At 38.4% G+C, this 20,066-nt stretch overlaps 1 protein-coding gene across 1 annotated transcript in view; it reads right to left on the bottom strand.

Annotated features, from left to right (window-relative positions):
• CSF1R (colony stimulating factor 1 receptor) overlaps window positions 1-10,351 on the bottom strand; it is an 85,192-nt gene extending 74,841 nt beyond the window's left edge. The window contains exon 1 of the mRNA XM_063445409.1: window positions 10,131-10,351. Within this exon, the coding sequence (XP_063301479.1) occupies window positions 10,131-10,179 (49 nt within the window). The 5' untranslated portion in view covers window positions 10,180-10,351. The remainder of the gene's footprint in view (window positions 1-10,130) is intronic.
• Between the last annotated feature and the right edge of the window lie 9,715 nt (window positions 10,352-20,066).

Below are 20,066 nucleotides of genomic sequence, written 5' to 3'. Positions count from 1 at the left end.
AGAATATGCAACATGCAACAGGTTTGCTGGAGTTCACAACTAGGGCTTGTTTTAGCTTAAGACGTTCAGATATATAAATATAAATATATTTAATATTGTTTTATAAGGTTGAAGTTTGAGGAGAAAAATAAAGCATATGCCATGATTAATAATGTTATATGTTTTTTTTAAAAAAGGATATTTTGTGGAAAATTCATTTAAATGGACACTCCAGAACCCTCAAGCACTTTTACTTCCCGAAAAGTTTTATGTGTGAAGAGTGTGTCCTCTTTTATCATTATACAAAAAGTGCAGTTTTTAACAGAACTGGGCACTTTTATAAAATAACATTGTTGCCCCCATCCTCCTGTTCTCAATCAGAAAACCAGTCCAATTAGTTACGGGTTGTTTAGCTTAGTAGAGCTAACTCAAACAGGGCAGAGAATTGCTCAGAGCAACGGTCTTGCAAAGACTTCTCATTGAGCTGCATTGGAATGTCTGTTATTGGACAGTCACACAAAGACTGGACGGGGCTAGAAGGGGGCATTTACAAAGACTGCAAACAAGAGAACTTCAGCTTTTGCAAGCTATCTTTAGATATAAGCCCAACTACCCAAAAAATACTTAATTAAATGCATGCATGCTCTCAATGGGGTTATATCTACTAAATAGTGATTTTTCTTTTCTTTTGGATTTGGACAGTGGAGTGTCCCTTTAATATGACATGGTGTTCTTGACAATCCAACATTTCATACTGATTTCAGGTTTTCGCTCTGTTTTTCTCATTTCTTGTTACAGTGGTATTACTGGTATATAATGGTGTGTGTGTGTATATATAGTAATACAAGCTGAAGTTCACTTGCTTGCAGTCATTGTAAATGCCCCCTTTTCCCCCCGCCCAGTCTTTCTGTGGCTGTCCAATCACAGACATTATATATATATATATGCAAGACGATGAAGAGAGCACTCCAGAGGATTTTTCAATACATTTTATGTAGATTCAAAGGGATTGTTTCGACCCAGAATGTCTTTATCAAGATAAAGATAAGATCTATATATATATACTTATTTATTTATTTTTCAACCTTGATGTGTGGACTGTGACAGCAAGCTCAGTTTGTTGCTCAGGTCTCACATTAGCTGTGTTGGATTGTCAGGCAGTGCTACGTATGTAACTGGTGAGTGTCACAATTTTATTTTTCTAGGAGCTTGGAGTCCCTGACAAGATAAAGGGGGAAAAAGCCACAGGAGAGATGTTTTCGAGATAATTAGGTGTTAAGTGATAAGGTGGTGACCCCTAAATCGAAGGTTAAGGGGAATCCAGGGTGTCAAATCTCCAAAAAGGAGAATGGTTGCCCAAATTGTGCTCTCTAAATAGTAGGGCTTAACCCTTAAATATACAAAATAAAATAAAGAGATCTCAATGAGTCAGGGACCCAACGAGAGAGAGAGCTCAGTAGAGGAGAGAGGGAATGTATATAGAATGGGAAATATGTTATCAAGGGAAAAAAGTCCTACCTTTATTCAAAACTAGATTTAAAAACTTGAAAACCCCAAAAGTGTATATGTCCATTAGGGGTGAAAAGGATAACACCGGAGTATTGGTAAGGAAAGGGGAGGTAATGTTGTATATGCCCTAGAGATTATCCCTATAAATCTCCTCTTGGTCGGAGAGTGGTGCAGGAGGATATATAGGGAGCTGGGGCTTGGAAGTATACCGGCGCCAGTGCAACAAATTATTGGAGCATAAGACGTGCACATACAAAATTTAAGCTGCTTAGCGTATCGTAATGGTCATAGAATATAAGGAAGGGCTAAAAACCTGTGTGGACCCATTCCCAATCACAGACATCTAATAGACAAAATGACGGTTATTCTAGGTAGGGCTTTTTTCGCTTGGTAACATATTTCCCATTGTAAATACATTCCCTCTCTTCTCTACTGTGCTCTCTCTCGTTGGGTCCCTGACTCATTGAGATCTCTTTATTTTAGGCTTAAAGTGGTAAATGACAATATAAACAGTCATGTTAGATATAACACAGTACAAGCTGTATGTGCTTCATAATTAATCCTTTATCTTATCTAGAAAGTGTATAAACTCTCAGAGTGCCAACCACATAACTGTTAAAGGGGTACTATAGGCTTGAAAACTTATTTAGGTTAATGAAGCAGTTTTGGTGTATAGATCATGTCCCTGCAATCTCACAGCTCAATTCTCTGCCATTTAGATGTAAAAAGGCTACTATAGTAGAAGGAAAACAAATGTCAGCGTTCACATTAGGACTTCATCCATAGGAAAACATTGTACATTGCTTTTTTTTTTTTTATTCTTTTTTTTTAGTGCTTGGTTAAAACGTTTAAGATATATCAGACATTTCAAAAAGTTCAGTATGATGACAGGTATACAACATTTGCAAATATTCAAACATAGCTTATGGTTATCATGGATATACATCGAAATGTGTTTGGTCAGCACATTTTTATTATGAACATGTTCGGGGACAAAACCCAGGGCAGGCTGAGATTGAACAGGCTAGCGATTAATCTCTTGGGATGCTACAGGTGTCAGGTGGTAGGTATGCTCCCTTGTTAAACAAGTGGATATAAGGGCGCATTGGAGCATGTGTTTGTGTGCGCTCAGGCTGGTTACTGTGTGCTTGAGGGCTGCCAGCGTGTGTGTGCCAGAGGGCATCATGTGTGATGTGGTGGTCTTGCAAGTGTGGATATTGGCCGATGCGAGTTCAATGTATTGGTCTGTCATGCTTAATGTTACCCCTGACCTTGGGGGGGGGGGGGAGGGACTAGCTAAGACGCCATCTGATTCTAGATAGCCTGATGGTTGTGGCTTCCATGTGTGAGTAAGGCCATTTTCTTGCTGTGTGAAAGATACTTAAGCACCGTTGTCTTTTGGGGGTTATTGGGTTTTCCTTCGGACGTTTGGTATACGGTGTGTGCCACAGCACAAAACAAAAAAAAATTAAACATTAAAAAAAACACATATTTGAGTGAAATAAAAATCAAAACAAATGTTTTAAGTATTGTGATCACGGCATTCGCTTGACTGATCACATTTGAGGATGCCCCAGTCCCTGATCAGTTTCAGGTATTTGGGAGCTGTAGGCTCCTTGTCGTCGTTACGGTTGAGGTGCCGGCTGCAGGTTCCCAGTTTGCAGTTTGGTTTCCACCTATTGACGGGAGTTGCCCTGGAGGAAGTCCTAGTGCAGTCAGGAAAGCTGGGGCTCCGATCGGGGATGTGAGGTTGTGAGCAGTCCCAGAGTGATGTACGAGTAATGAGCTAGTGTTACCCCGTCTAAATGGTATGTTGGCTTTACGCAGGGTAGTTGTCACTGGACCGAAGGATTTACGCCGGTGTAATGTGGCTCTGGCGAGTTCTTGAAAGAATAATAGCTTTGAGTCCTCAAATTCTAATGGTGTTTTACCTTTCAAGGCGGTCATTATTTGTATCTTGTCGTGTATTGTTACACATTGCAGGATGATGTCCCTGGAGGTATCGGGTGAGATGAGGACAGAGCTAGTTACACGAGATATACCATCCAGGGTGATTTTCTTTGCTACAGTTTGTGACAGGATTGATGTCAGGAGGCGCCGAACGTAATGCGGCAGTTCTTCAGTAGTGATTGCGTTGGGTATGCCGCGGATTGTTATGTGTGTCCGGCGTTGTTTGTCTTCGAGGGACATTATTTGCGCTGCTAATATTTGTTGTTCTGCATGTAGCTGTTGCACTGAGTCCTTCAGGGTAGTCACATTGTTGTGAAACTTGCCATATCTTCTTCTGTGGCTGTGACTCGGTCTGTGACCTTTTGTATGTCTGTGACCTTTAGTGTGTTTGGGGTTGCCCTTACATCTAGATCTGGGATGGGGGCCATGTTTGGCGGGTGTTCCGCGTGTTGGCGCGGCTTGTGCTGGTCTCAGCAGCATTTTCCCATTGTCCCTACCTTGGGTGCTGATGCCTGTGGTAGGTTTCAGAGCGCCGAGAAGCGCCTAAAGGTTTAGGAGTGGCTTAGCGCAGTAGGCTGCAGATTTGCGCTGCTGCCTGGGTTGCTTGGTGGCTTAAAAGAATGATATCAATCGGTTCATCTCGCCGGCGCGGTGCAATGTATGTGCTTTTTGTGGATGGATGGTCCCTGTGTGGGGCGATTTTTCCCAGATTTTGTTTGGCTATCAGGGAGCAGGTAAGAATGGCATCTGGTCAGGAGGGTCATCAGGCTCCGCCCCCGTACAATGCTTTCTTATAGGGTTTTGGGTGATGCTGGTTGTCAGGGCTAGCCTTAGGGGTGTGCGAGCTGTGCGGCCGCACAGGGCGCCATGGAGCAGGGGGTGCCGTGTGGCAGACACAGCTCATACGTGGCCGGCCGTGATAAAAAAAATAATAATAATTTGCGATGGGGCGGAGCTTCCTGTGCGGCGAAGGCGGAGGAAAACTGACAAAGGGGGCAGAGCTAAAAGTGCCGGATATCTACTGCAGGGGAAGCAGGAAGGAGTCCCTGCTTTCCCAACAAACAGTCTCCTGGAGCTGCACTGCCTCCACAATGAACAGAAGTAACTATGTGTGATTGTCAGTGTGACTGTCTGTGTGTGTGTGTGTGTGTGTGTGTATGGCTGTCTGCCTGTGTGTCTGTGTGTGTGTGACTGTCTGCCAGTGTGTGTGTTTGTGTGTGTGTATGACTGCCTTTCTGTGTGTGTGTGTGTGTGTGTGTGTGTGACTGTCTGCCTGTGTGTCTGTGTCTGTGTGTGTATGACTGTCTGCTGTGTGTGTGGATGTGTGTGTTTATGACTGTCTGCCTGTGTGTGTTTGTGTGGCTGTCTGCCTGTGTATGTTTGTGTGGCTGTCTGCCTGTGTGTGTGTGACTGCCTGCCTCTGTGTGTGTGTGTGTGTGTGTGTGGATGTCTTCCTGTGTGTGTATGGCCATATGCCTGTGTGTGTGTGTGTTTGTGTGTGGGGGGGGAGGGGGCTGTCTGCCTGTGTGTATGTGTGTGGCTGCCTGCCTGTGTGTGTATGTGTGTGGCTGCCTGACGACCTGGAAGTCCCTCTAGTGACTGTCTGGTAGAGGTGGAGTTAACCCTGGCAGGTAATTGTTGCAGTTTATTAAAATCTGCAATATACCCCTGCTGGGACACTGCACCCAGACCACTGCAATGGACTGAAGTGGTCTGGGTGCCTATTGTGTCCCTTTTTGTTTGTTTATGCAGCTATAACCACTGACACAACCAGAATAACAAATGGTTTCATTTTCAATCAGATACTAACTTGCTTTACAACAGAAGTTATCTCCTGCTCTGTAGACTGAACTTTAATCACACACAGGAGGCTCCTGTAGGCTCTACAAGGCTATTAACAGGGAAGGAGATAAGACATTCTAGATTAAACAGACTGTGCAATAAAGGAAGTCAGAATATCTAATTTCCTTTTCAGGAAGTGTTTAGGAAGGCTGTATAAGTCACATGTGCTGAGGTTAGACTAGGGCTGTGTATACACAGTGATTTAACTCCTAAATGAAAATTGAAAAAGAAACTGTTTCTTTAAGCTAAACTTGTTTTGGTGCCTTTAGTATCCCTTTAAGCAGCTGCAGGATAAATTCACTGTTTGCCTGCAAACAGTGCAAAATCACTCTTCAGCTAATAAGAGCAATCATTCAATATGTGGTTGGAGCGGGGATCTAGCAATATATGGAATGGTCTTCATGCAGAACAAGCTTTAGCCTGACATTGAAACTGTTTGTCTTTCCAACCATGTCCTATAAAGATCTAATAGACTGAATAAAGTTGTAGTGGCGACATAATGTGCGTTATATTCAAAGAATATTGTATTCACTTTGTGTGCGTTTTTTCCACCTTTTTTTAGACCATGCGTAATACATTACAGAATGCAAAAAAGTAAAGGAGTTAATGCAGATGGCATGATGTGAAAAATACAGTTAGTTTATATACTCCTGGATAGTATGTCATTTTTCTTTTTATGTAAATTAAACATGCTAGTCTAATTGGGAACAACAAGCTATGCCATATAATAATGCTCAACAATTAACAGGTAATTCAGCGCAGTTTCGAACGTAAAATTAAAGATTGAAACGAACACAGTACCAGGTAAATTAAAAAGTAGGCTATTCGATATGCATGCTCCATGTACTGTGAATGGTTATTATAAGGCACTTACTGGATTAATATAGGTAGCATTAAACATCGGGCGTGGTATGCATTATAGAAAAAGAATTGTGAAATCGGGCTAATAACCATGCTAAGGAAACCACCAGCCCCCGGGGCAAGTAAGAATAAGAATATTTTTAGAAAATGAGCGTGTCAGCAAAGTTAGAGCATAGTTGGGGATATTAATTCAGACAGTTCAGGTAAAGTCACATAAGTATATGCAAGCTCTTGGCTGGGAGCGTTTTCTGGTAAGTACGGTGGACCGGAGAATCAACAGTCAGCCGATACCCACGCTGGGAAGGAAGACACCTTGAGCCAGGGGTTTCCACAGGAAGATGGTGAGATGCGGGTGTATGGGGGCCGCCCTCCGGCCACAGGCCGATATGAAGGCCAGCACCTGCTGTCCCCAACTTTTTTTGTTCCTATTCATTCCCTTATTTGTGGAAAAATATTATTTGCTACATATTCTTCGCTGCACCTCTTCCGACATTTGATTTTCCTGTGACATTTGATGGGGCTTTTTGTAGAAAAAGTAAGCAATGAATAAGTGCAAAAGGCACTTATTTGGGCAATTTTCTATGACAAGTAAGCAGCTTTTATTATCCTCTTTGTTTAAGGAGTAAAAAAAAAAACTAATTTGGAATACATATTTTTTTCCGGGTAATATCACCAATTTGTTTTATATTTTTAAAGTTATTATTGGATAACATTTTCGAAAATAAAGGTGCAATAATAGAAAAAAAAAAAAAGGAAACAAATCACCATTATTTAAAGCTGGGAGTAATGGTTTTGTACATTAGAAAATGTTGCATTCTCACAAAAGTGACGCAAATCTGCAAGTGAATGCAACATTTTCAGTAAATAACCCCCAATAACTCGCACAATTGCTCCACAGCCACAATAAAAAATATATATATTTTGGGGTCTCTACTAAACACGTAGGCCAAGTTCCAGCTGGAAAATGCATGAAAACATTATGGCAAGTAACCACATTTGACCTTTCACACCCAGTTTCCAAACCACATGAAAGTCACTTTATAAAATCAGTTAACCATCCAATTAAAGCAAACGCAGCTTGTACGCCGTGATCTCGAATAGTCTTTGTGTATTAGTTATGACTGTGACCATAACTATTATTGGAATAACCTCTTTTCTGTGGCCTTTCTCTTATTGTGTTATGCTTATCTCACATAGAGAGTGACACCAATAGTATATTTCAGTAATGGCTAAAAAAAAAAAAATATCATTACAGGCTTTTACATATATTTTATGGTAAGATGGTAACATGAAAAAAGTCAAAATACTCACTAACTAGTGTAACCCTGCTTCCATGACAATTCGTAAAGGAGATCATGAAAACCATGCTATTTATTCACTAAATCTCATTGCTCTTTCCACAGCTTTATTGTGGCGTAAATGCTATGCCTAGTGAGACCAGGAACGTGGTCTCACCAGGCAAGCGCCACCATTAAAATTAACCCTTTCAGTACTGCAATGCACTGTGTCAATGTGCTTTACTCCTTTATCACTGTGAAAGTAAAAGTGAAAAGTATAATAAGTTATAAAACAGATATTGGTTTCCAATGTGCCCAGGAGATGCTCAGTCACATAGCCCCATTATTAATTATAAAATGAGCAGAGTAAATGCCTAGTCTACTTGGCCTATTGTTAAATAGATATTGTTCTTACTGGGTCCTTTAAAATATATATACTTGACACCAATTAGCCTAGGAGATACCCAGTCTCCTGGGCTCCATATAGAACTTATCAGGTCCCAATGAATACCCTATACAGGTGGCCAAGGGTCCCCGAGTCCTCAGTGACCTCCCCCAAAATGTTTTTATCTCTGCTCACGCTAATACTGATGAAAGACTGCCAATCTAAAAAAAAAAAAGAAATCAACAAAAAAAACATTTTAATATTTTATATAGGCGTCAAGAGACTGGCCCCTCCTGACTCCTTTTTATTTATTATTGTAGACATCGTAGTCCATGGGTTGGAGGAAGAGGTCAGACCAATCACTGGGCCTCTAATGTTTTAGTGTTCCATGGAAACATTTAAAAAATATGTTATTATTAATGGAGCGAACGGATTCTATCGCTGATTGGGTAATGTTGCTGATTACAACTATATTTGTCAGGCTTCCTGAGCACTTGTGCACTGAAATAGGTCTGAGGGCTGAGCCACGTTATACTCTGTATCCAGCCTGCTACAAATAATAGTATATATATGACAGATCTTTAACCCCTTAAGGACCAAACTTCTGGAATAAAAGGGAATTATGACATGTCACACATGTCATGTGTCCTTAAGGGGTTAAAGATCTCTAAGCACCATGACAACGTCAATATTGTGACTGTGTGCGAAGCATGGGAGCCTCATTAGCCAGCCTTTAACAGGAGTTCCAGGCTGACTAATCCCAATTTTGTGCATATTAAATATCTGTCGTCAGTGCACACTGCATACTGATGACAGGTGTCCAATGGTCAATCACGCACAACTGCTGGCTACTACGGATGCATGCACTCGCTATCCACAATATAAAAAAGCTTAACCCCTTAAGGACCAAACTTCTGGAATAAAAGGGAATCATGACATGTCACACATGTCATGTGTCCTTAAGGGGTTAATAATGAACTAAATGTTAAAATTAAAACCTGGCATTGGAGCAATCTGTTTATTGCCCATTATTATTGCTGTTATGCTTTCAGTTTTGCCTTTACTATGTCTGTACTCATGTAACATGCTATTCTATTGTGAAATTCTTGTACTGGTATGCATTTAAAAACAAACAAACACCACACCACTGTGATGTTATGTCTATGATAATCGAGCCTGCTGACGCTGTTGTGGCAATACAGGCACTGTTGTACTTACCTGCATACCAAAAATAAAGAATAATTAAAAAAAAAACTAACAAACAAAAAAACTGCCATTGTATCTTGTAACGATTACATTAAAAATGTGGGTTAAGAGTATACACTGAAATACAATCATAGACATAAAACGACTGCGTCTACTTATTTAAAAAAAATATAAATAAAAATAAACAAAATGTGTGTGGGTATGTGTATATGGATATATATATAGATATATATATATAATACTTTTTCGTGATAAATACTGCATATACTGTAGTAGGTTAGATATTCATAAATAGTAAATAGTTCTATTTTATGAATATGTTTACACATTAAACACATTTATTAACAGCTCATTATCTGATTGATAAATAAGTACAAGAATAACATTTGCAACAATTATATATCTGATTTATCTTTTTTTCTTCAAGTAAGACTGGAGTACGTCTTCTCTCGCTTGTTAGATAATGCAGAATGAATACTTCATTGTTATTAATTTCATCGAACCAGGACAGCAATGATTGGCTAACCTGCTTCTTTCAGTCAATAACCACTGTCCATAGTTTGGCCTCAATTGACACTGCTAATGTGGAATGGTAAATTCTGCAGTATCAATGCAACTGATAAGAGTGATAAAACGTAATATTGCAACTATATTATGTAACTGGCTAAGTTAAAACAAATAAGTGACGAGGATTTCACCACTTAGAATGAAATTAGTTTATCAGTATAGAGAATGATCATATTGTGTCTTGAATATATGTATATTCTTTTAGTCCTTTACATAGCACTGCTGCTACTAGAAAATATGTATTCAACATTTTAACCAGAAATAGTACATTTAGCAATAGTTTACTTTGCTGGGAGCCAAACATAAGACTCAAAGATAACACAGCTATAGCTTTAATTACTGAGCTATCTCATGTGTTGTTAAATTGTTAATCTATGCAAATTCCATATTTGAAAATTAGATTTATATAACATTAAAATTACAGTTTATAGGAATTGTCATTCCTAAACACAGATAGTAGGCTCAACAAGCGTTTCTAGTTACGATATCACTTGCCTATATGTAGCCAATTAGAAATGAGATTTTTTTAAAGCAATACAGAAATAGAAACCTACCGTGTCTGATAGTTATTGTGATTAACAGTGTCAGCACCGTAATGCCCATTTTTCATCCTGCTTTAGACGAGTACCCTCTGTACTGTACTCCTGGAGACGAGCTTTTTCAGTTGTGTCCTCCCAGACAGATCTTTTCGTTTTGGAAGATTAGGAAGTTAAAGTTTTACAGATACAGCAGGCGTAGGACTTTGCTTCTGCTTTTCTACGTATAGCCACAAATACGATACATTTAAATTGCGCAACGCAGCCAAGATGTCAATACAACCAATTTTACACAGAAACTTGATGTTCCCTGTGTAGATGGTGCTAATGATTTATATTACGGTGACGCTGCAGCACCTAAATGGACAGATGTGAGAAAATACTGTGTATATGTCAATTAATTTATTATAACCAATTAAAGGGACATTATAATCACAAGAACCATTAAGCTGTAGAGCTTACTGTTGTTGTTCTGGTGTCTATACCCTGTCCCTACCTACATGCTTCTTAAAGAGAAAAGACAGTGTTTACTGCCTTGTAACACCTCTAGTGGCAGTCACTCAGCCACTAGAGGTTCTTCCAATGTCAATGCTGCACAGCGTGCAGCATCTATGTTCAGTGTCTCCACACTCTTTATGGAGAAATTGAACAAACCCCACAAAGATACATTGATTCAATGTATCTCTATGAGGAGATGCTGATTGCTGCAGTGCGACACTTTGCTGTGCATGCACAACAGTCTCCCAATGCTTTCCTATAGAGAAACATTGGATAGGCTGAGATCATATAGACTGGTACAGCGAAAGAGAAAAGGTTAAACAATTTGAGGGGGGCCCAGACACCTAAACAGCCACTTCAGCACTATACTATTAGGAAGGCATGTTTGTATTCCCAACACTTTTGTGTTCCTTTAATGCATGCCTAGGTTCATACTTTCTTGCTCCTTAGTGTTTTTTGTGTTCTTTGAGAGACTCCATATTCTGTAGTTATGAGAATAGACCCTTTCACCTTTGTATTATTTTTATTAAATAGTATCAATGCTTGCACATTTGCGAAGACAGAAAGTGTGTACACAGAATAATAAGGGAGTCTACTGAGGATAGATCAGTGTGCTGGAGAATAGAACAGAATAATTAGAAACTCATTAGATATGTTGTCTTGTTGATACAATCTGGCACATCTAATTCATCAAAACACACATTATTTACTAATTATTCTGTAATCATTGACACTAGCAGAACTACACCTTTTTAACAAATATGGTCATCTATATGTAACTGATTTCAACCAGCTTTTTAAAAAATGCATAGAGACACATTTTCTATATTTTGTTTGCTATGTTTACCAGTTTGGTATAATTTCTGTATATGTGATGCAGTACAGGATAAAACAATCAGCAACTACATAAGTAACCAGTGTTTTATTCAACCTAAGCATAATTACTTGGTTACACAGAAATATGAATTTTCATTAACAAGAGTTATGGCATCCCCTTCTAAATTAAGCATTTTGATTACAGATCCTTTTAACATACACAATTTTAATTATGTCCTGTTAAAAAGAGCTCCAGTAGTTTCAATCAATAATTATTTGAACAAGGCTTTAACCCTTTAAGGACACATGACATGTGTGACATGTCATGATTCCCTTTTATTCCAGAAGTTTGGTCCTTAAGAGGTTAAAGGACCACTATAGGCACCCAGACCACTTCAGCTCAATGAAGTGGTCTGGTTGCCAGGTCCATCTAGTGTTAACCCTGCAGCTGTAAACAGAGAAACTGCTATGTTTACACTAGGGCTAATCCAGCCTTTAGTGGCTCTCTCATTGACAGCCGCTAGAGGTGCTTCTGCGCGTCTCACTGTGAAAATCTGTGAAAATCACAGTGAGAAGATGCTGACGTCCATAGGAAAGCATTGAGAAATGCTTTCCTATGGACTGATTGAATGCACGTGCGTTTTTTGCCGCGCATGCGCCTTTGGCGGATGACGTCGGAAGAGGGAGGAGAGTCCCCAGGGCTGAGAGAGCCCGGCGCTGGAGAAAGGTAAGCGTTTAACCCCCTCCTCCCCCTTCAGTCCGGCGGAGGTGGGACCCTGAGGGTGGGGGGGACCTGAAGACCCTATAGTGCCAGGAAAACGAGTTTGTTTTCCTGGCACTATAGTGGTCTTTTAAATTTCAACTCTAATACTAGACAGATCTAAAAGTTATTTGCCACTGCAAGGTGTGAATGTCTTCTTGCCAGGGTAAAATTTACACTAGCCAATGGGAATGATCTGATTTTCCTTTAATAGACTGAATGTGCTAAACCACGGTGTGTATTCACTAAATTGCATATTGTATCTCCATTGCAAGACACAAATACATTGGGGCAGGACAGGTTGCTTTTAGGAGTTCACTACCACCTGGGTATCAGCAAATTCCAACTAAATTTTCAGGAGCCCCAATGTGATTGCACAGACTCCGCTACTGATGAACCTTTCCAAGTTCAAAGCTGTGCCCACCCAAGCAGCATCTTGTTTTATTTTTAAACTACCTGAAATGCTGATATGTTTTGTTACTATAACACATGATAAAAAGAAGAAAAACAAAAGAGATGCCAACAGTATAAAATATTTTAATTAAAATCTTTCTCATATAAAAATACAAAAACGCATGCAGCATTAAAATAATATATCCTTCATAAGTGTATCCTTCATAAAACAATATCATAATAGAAAACAAATGTGTAAACCCACTTTCTCATATTTTTGGTACCATAAAATTTTTACATTACATTGCATTGTAGCTTTCTAGGTGACAAAATCCAGAACTCCTGTTTTTTTTTTATTTTTTTTTATTTTCTACAGGAATGCACAATAAGGACTACTGGTTATGATATGCTATAGGTGCAACAATCAATTTTTCAGATTAGGCCTGGGCGAAAACGTTTTGAAAGAAATAATGAAAAAATCTGTACTTGTATCTTTTCTTCTAAATTTAATTACAATGATATATTTTGCAGTAAATATTAGCATAACATTGTACCATCTTCACTCAGTTTGTTTTTGTTTTATTCTGTAACTTACAGGCACTTTGAGGATTGCCACCTCTTAATGAGAACTTAATTTGGTCTATGATGCACTAAAAATGTTAGTCACTAAATCATTGTTAAGAATTCACAAATTGCAAATTGTAGGCTGAAATAGTCAACTTGAATTAATTTCCCACCAAGCTACACTTCTGGCTCAGCTATTCTGGTCTTAAAATTTTAATTCCCTGAATTAACAAAAATGTATGGCATAGTGAATTGTTTGTGTCGATCTCTCTTCCAGACACGTTAGTGTTTATGTAGGTCATTATTTGTCCCTTGAGGATGGATATTCCTTTGTACTGTACTTTGACATAGATCACACTTTGTGTGCATACGACTGGTATATGGACCAGTAGATTTGGACTTCCCTGATCCCACTTTCACTCATGTCGGTTTTCATTAGAGTTCCCATAAAAGACAAAAAGTAGTAGCTGCAGAATTTTATGTTTTCGCTCAGCCCTAATCCCAACATGAACAGCCAATGACTGTACCCACTGACTAATCATTCTCATTTCATGTTATTTCATGTTATCGTCTTATTAGCCCTAACAAGGTTGGTACCGGCCAGCCGGTAAATTACAGATTACATAACTCTAAATCTTTCCTAGTAATGTTCATTGAACATCAGTGATGCTCTAGCACAAAACCTATTAACATTATTCAAAATTTAGAAAGTAATGTCCTGCATTCTCATTAATTCTAAAGATCTTGTGTCCACTTGTCATCCTTCATTAATGCTTAAAACACATATTAAGCTTATGTTTAATCCATGTGAAGCTTAAATAGGAAAGATATAGAAGATTCCATTCAATAAAAAACAAAAAAAAAGCAATACAAAACAAACATAACAAAAATATATACTGATCTTTCAGAGGACAAGTGTCCAAAGCTTTCATAGATTTGGAAATGTCCTCTTTGCTTTTTGATGTAATACAATTGTCTTAGACTTTGATTTAATATTGTTGGATAAGCTTTTCAAATGATTTAATATTTTTGTATAAACTTTTAAAATAGGATTGATATATTTTGGGTAATTTAATATTTTTTTAATAAATTGTATATATTTTTATGGAGAGCAAAAAACAAGGTGTAAGAGTGTACTGAGAACAGACAGCAGCTGAAATAGCCTGCCCTTCGGTGGGTCCCCGCTCAGATCTCAAGTTGGTTTTAGCTCATCTTGTGCAATTACAGAGAGAACATATCTGAAGCATATCAGACTGGTCCCACCCATTGGGGCAGTCCAGATCCAAAATGCGAGCAAGTTCCCTCTGCACGAGAGACACAGCAACCCCAGACAATCATTTCAATCTTGTTAGGCATCATCAGTGAGGCATAGCTGATATCTTTCCAGGGACCGTAAGCAAGGGGTCCACGTCTGGATTAGCCTTTAAACTTATGGAGAGCAAAAACAAGGCACAAGAGTGTACTGAGAAGAGGCAGCAGCTGAAATAGCCTGCCCTTCGGTGGGTCCCCGCTCAGATCTAAAGCTGGTTTTAGCTTATCTTGTGCCTTTACAGAGAACACATATGTTTGGTATATATTTTGATAAAAGATTATTTTAAGGATCTTTTTCAAACATATTTGAAAAGCGTATCCAAAAATATTAAATCAAGGCATTAATACTTAACAAAACCAGTTGCATATTCCTTAATATCTAGACCCCAGAATGTACTTGGAAACTAGCAACTAGTTAAATACCTTGATATTATTAGTTCAATTAAAGCTTAAAATAACACGTAACAGTGAATTTATATAAAAAGGTTAATGTCTTATTTCAAAGGAAGCACGTGAAGCAACTTATGGTTTTATAAAAGGCCTAGTGCTCGGCCATATTTATCACCATGGTACAAATTGTCTTGTAATTACCCGAGAAGATAGTTATTGAGGAACCCTCGGCACTCCTTAACATTTGAATTGCAGTTAAGAATTTTGGCTGAGCATCATGGGAAATGCAGCTCACAAGTCCCAATGCCAAAGCCTAGTTATTACTAGGGAATGCTGAAGACTCCTATTTCTGCTGTGTTGGAGGTGTTTGCATCAGAGCGCTATATATTTTTACTGATGCAAATTCCCATAACATGTAAGTGCGTAACATTGTATTCCTTTGCTTGTTAGCTGATACATGGAAATACGCAAAATTTCTAGTTTTCGTAAAAGGAAAAAAATCTCCCCAGAAATCCTTTATTCTTTTAGCCATCATTGGGCACTAAGGTGAAAATAGGTCAAACTTTGAAGACCAGCCAGTTAAACTCATCACTTTGAGACAAGTTCAGCAGGACTTCTACTAACAGCTATCCATAAGCAGCTGAAATTGGTATGTGCAAACAGCAAACAAGGCTCCAAGTAGTTATACAACCAACTGAACACTAAATCTTGATCCTCTTTAAAATTTAGCAGTACAGCTCTCTGAGCAGTTTGACGAATAAGGAAACCAAGAGAAATTAAAGTAAAATATTCCAGCATCTAAATCCATTACTAAAACTAAAAAGGTTTTACTTTAAACAGCCCTTATTGATGATGTACCCTTGTTCTTTATGTTGTATTCAGATTAAATACATTTCATTGGGCATCACACCAGTGCCATTGTGTAGGACTGTCACACAGGTCTAATTGAGGAAACAGGAAACAAAGTTATACATATGTTGGGTAAAACGCACAATACAGTGTTTACTACTTTAACTCATATAGCCCTGATGTATGCATTTTGTTAAGTGCGACAAACTCCTTCCCCCATAAAATACCTTGATTTGACCCATAATTTACTAGGAACAAAGTGTGTAGAAGGAATTTATTATGCTTACCAATGTGCTAGTATTGTAGTTGTAGTAAGTACAGGTATAGTGATCTAACTGCTTCATATAGGACAGGCTAAGGTTTTGTTTTTATAAGGTAAGATAAACTTTTCTCTTATAATGGAATAGTATTTTTGCATAGATTTACAGGGTAAAACTGCCAGACATAAGATTAGCTCATCTCATAGAATTTATCTGGAAAATTCTAATCTTTAATTGGTGCAAGTGTCCTTAATAAAACCTCTATTTTAACTTTAACCCTGCTTTTTTATAACTTCAGTGAAGGCATACAGCTGTTTACATGACTATTATTATCACTATTATTTTCTCACATACTTACAAATTCACTAAAAAAATCAAAACCAAAAAAAAAATGTTTATACATGATGACAATCAAATGTGAAACTCAAACTTAGAAACCCCAAAACTCAACAGTAACTTGCAATGAATATAAGAATTTTAGGCTCCGATTTTGCTCAGATACGTGTAATGGCAGTGATACGCTGATTATATTATAAATAGAATGAAGCCCCTTTAAATAAACAGTAATTGCAAACCAGCATTTAGAATTTATGCAATGGTGAAAGGGTGATTGGGAAACAGCTAGTTCATGGTTTAGATGTAAATTAAGTAAATGCAATCATTGTGTATTATTTACAGAGATTTAAGAAGCCTTAGAAAAGATAATACATGAAGCACAGTAAACACTTCTTGTGCAATGTCCATTAGTTTTGCTCGAACTAGGAATATAAAACACAGGTTTATTCACTAAAGTGAGCATTGTTGGGAATTCAAAGTGAATTTTACATTTAAAGAGAAACCAAACTGAAAAAATTTGCAAAAGTCCTTTGTGCTTTTCAGCTACTTTGACCTTAACCCCTTAAGGACCAAACTTCTGGAATAAAAGGGAATCAGGACATGTCACACATGTCATGTGTCCTTAAGGGGTTAAATTGGAAATCCAAATTTAATTCAAAACAATACTCGATTAAGTGAATAATCCTTGTGTTTAAATTGCTGTTTAGAGGTTTGTGAGGGCAGCTTGTAGGTCCAAATAATTAAAATGGAATTCATTATGCGAGGTATATAACCAATGCAGATTGTTTGTTTTAAATATAATTGTAAAAGGGATTCAGTTTTCTATACGACTGTCTATATGACAGTAGCAAAGTATGTGATAGAACATTGCACAATATACATCGGCCCTATGGATTGCACAACCACAGCTGTTTAGAAATTGCACTTTACCGCAGACTCTGATTTTTGTTTAAGTTCCTGTTTTAATAAGGCATTGTTTTATTTCAGAAATTTTTATCAGATATACTAAACATTTCACTAAAAAAATCCTCCAGCCTATCTTTAAAGGGAAACTCCAGTGCCAGGAAAACAATCTGTTTTCCTGGCACTGGAGGGTCCCTCTCCCTCCCACCCACCAATCCCCAGTGGCTGAAGGGGTGAAAACCCCTTCAGTCACTTACCTGAGGCAGCGACGATGTCCCTCGTCGCTGTCTCCTCCTCCGCACCGCTCCTCCTTCTGATTCCGTCGGCCGGTGGGCGAGACTGATCTCGCATGCGCATTAGGTCTCACCATAGGAAAGCATTGAAAACGAATTTTCCTATGGAGAAATGAGCGACGCTGGAGGTCCTCACACAGCGTGAGGACGTCCAGCGACGCACTAGCAAGGATCCTTGCTATAATCCAGGAAGTGACCTCTAGTGGCTGTCTAGTAGACAGCCACTAGAGGTGGAGTTAACCCTGCAAGGTAATTATTGCAGTTTATAAAAAACTGCAATAATTACAGTTGCAGGGTTAGGAGTAGTGGGAGTTGGCACCCAGACCACTCCAATGGGCAGAAGTGGTCTGGGTGCCTGGAGTGTCCCTTTAATAAGCAGATATCTAATGCCCTGGGGCTGCTTCTTTAAGGATGATGTCAAAATATTTTATGATGTAATGGTAAATCATCATATCAAGACACTAGTGCCACCTTCTATACATTCTGTACTAAACAAATTGATTCACTGAGTACCATAACCACTGCAGTGTATAAAGGGACACTATAGTCACGTGAACAACTACAGCTTAATGTGGTTGCTCTGCTGAGTATAGTCAGTCCCTGCAGACATTTTGTTGTAAACACTGCCTTTTCAGAGAAAAGACACTGAACTTTCCCCATAGAGATGCACTGATTCAATTAATCTCTATAAAAAGATACTGATTGCACAATGGGGTGTTTGACACCGCCCCATCCCGCCTCCTTGGCTGACATCATCAGAATTTACAATCTTAACCAATCTAATGGTTTACTATGTGAAAGCATTGGAATCGGGGAGATCATTAATTCTGCAGATGTCAGCCAAGGAGGCGGATGGGGCAGGCCAGAGTTGGATGACCTGCGCAGCTCTGAAAATAAGATGAGTTTTCACCCTATTTAAGGATGGCAAGGGAGGCCAGCCACCCCAAAAGTGTGGTTTTACACTTTAGGGTCAGGAACACGTTTGTATTTCTGACTCTATAATGTTCCTTTAAGGTGCAAGAAGGCTATGGTTCAATGACTGCAGTTTTTGGCAAACCATTTCAAAAAGTTTTACAGAAAATCAGGGAACCCTAGAATTCTATGCCGGACCCTTTTTCTACTACATCCTAATGACCAATTTCACTTATTATCCATACACATATTTGTACAGTGTGAGCAAATACTGGGTGCAATGAATAGCTGTAGCCCTTTTAGCTCCACCAAATCACCGTTGACCATCTCAGTCAGTTGAAATTCATCAGCATGTTCACTGCTACAATTTGGTATGTCTCACTCGCAGCCTTTCTTTGCAAATATTTGTATGGATAATACTGAAATGAAAATCTTCATTTTGATATTACAAATTAGAGATGGTTCGTCTGCATCCAGTATTTTGGGAGGTATTTTGTCATACCTGATTTCCAGACAACATTTAAGCATACAGAATGAAGCCAAGGCCTAGCAGTCCCACATTCACTGTATTAGAATTTATAACTTAATAGATAGGGTAAAGTAAATATATAAAGCTCTGTTCTGTTATGATAATGGCTTAAACAAAATTGCTGATATATAATACATATACATTGCACACTTTGCACTGGAGTTAATAAAATACATATAGCAGATTATTCACATATTCATTATATAATTTATTTTATCCGTACCATTCTTGGATTTTTATATTCTGTTTAGGGGGCACTGCAAGCACAGTTCTTGTATTTTAGTTCCTCAATATATGTACACAAGTTGAAAGCAATGATAGGTTGCACATACTGGTCTTATCTGACCCGAGTGATCGCACCATTGCCATCCAATGTAGGGTAACTCTGGACAGATAATGAAGATAACTATAAAGTCCACATTATCTGAGTGGCAAGTGAGGGAGGCAGTGCTGTGGATGTCTGGAAAGCATCATATTTTGTTAAACCTATCAAAATAGTTTTGATGGATCGGTGGAGGTACTTAAACAATCCTTGCTCCATAATATTTGTAATAACCTGTAGTGGATATTGTTTGCTTAAAATTACCATTAACAATTACGCTCATTGGCATAGAAACAAAGAAAAAAATCTGAGGGGAAGGGGCAGCCTTTTAGAACAATCCCAGAGCTACTTAGGAAGCATAAATTAAACCATATAGTTTTCTACAGTCAAAATGATAAATTATCACTAGGGAGTCTATTAGTGATTTGGTATAATCAAATCTTTTAGCATATATTAAGTTTTTCTTATCTTTCTTAAACAAGGAAATGTGTTAAAATCCACATCAGATGTTTTATTTGGAGGAAGAGGGGGGCAGGGGAGGAGGCGAGATTGTCACCCCCTATGTGACCATCACTTGGTAGTGAAAGTTCCTACCCCTATTCTTTCACTACCAAGTGATTTTACTTGACAAAAAAGTAAATAAGATTAACTATTTTTTTGTATGACTCACTAAAATTTGGTGTCGAATCAACATTCTGTGTATATATTTTTTTTATAAACAAAAAACATAAACTGATATAAATTACATAATTATATGTATAATTTAAAAAAGAAAAAATGCCACATTCTCACATAGATACGAGGTAGGTAAAGGACCA

The sequence above is a fragment of the Pelobates fuscus genome, chromosome 3, assembly GCF_036172605.1.
Source record: "Pelobates fuscus isolate aPelFus1 chromosome 3, aPelFus1.pri, whole genome shotgun sequence".
NCBI lineage: Eukaryota > Metazoa > Chordata > Amphibia > Anura > Pelobatidae > Pelobates > Pelobates fuscus.
The sequence above is the reverse complement of the archived record's forward strand: the minus strand, read 5'-3'. Positions and strand labels throughout refer to the sequence as shown.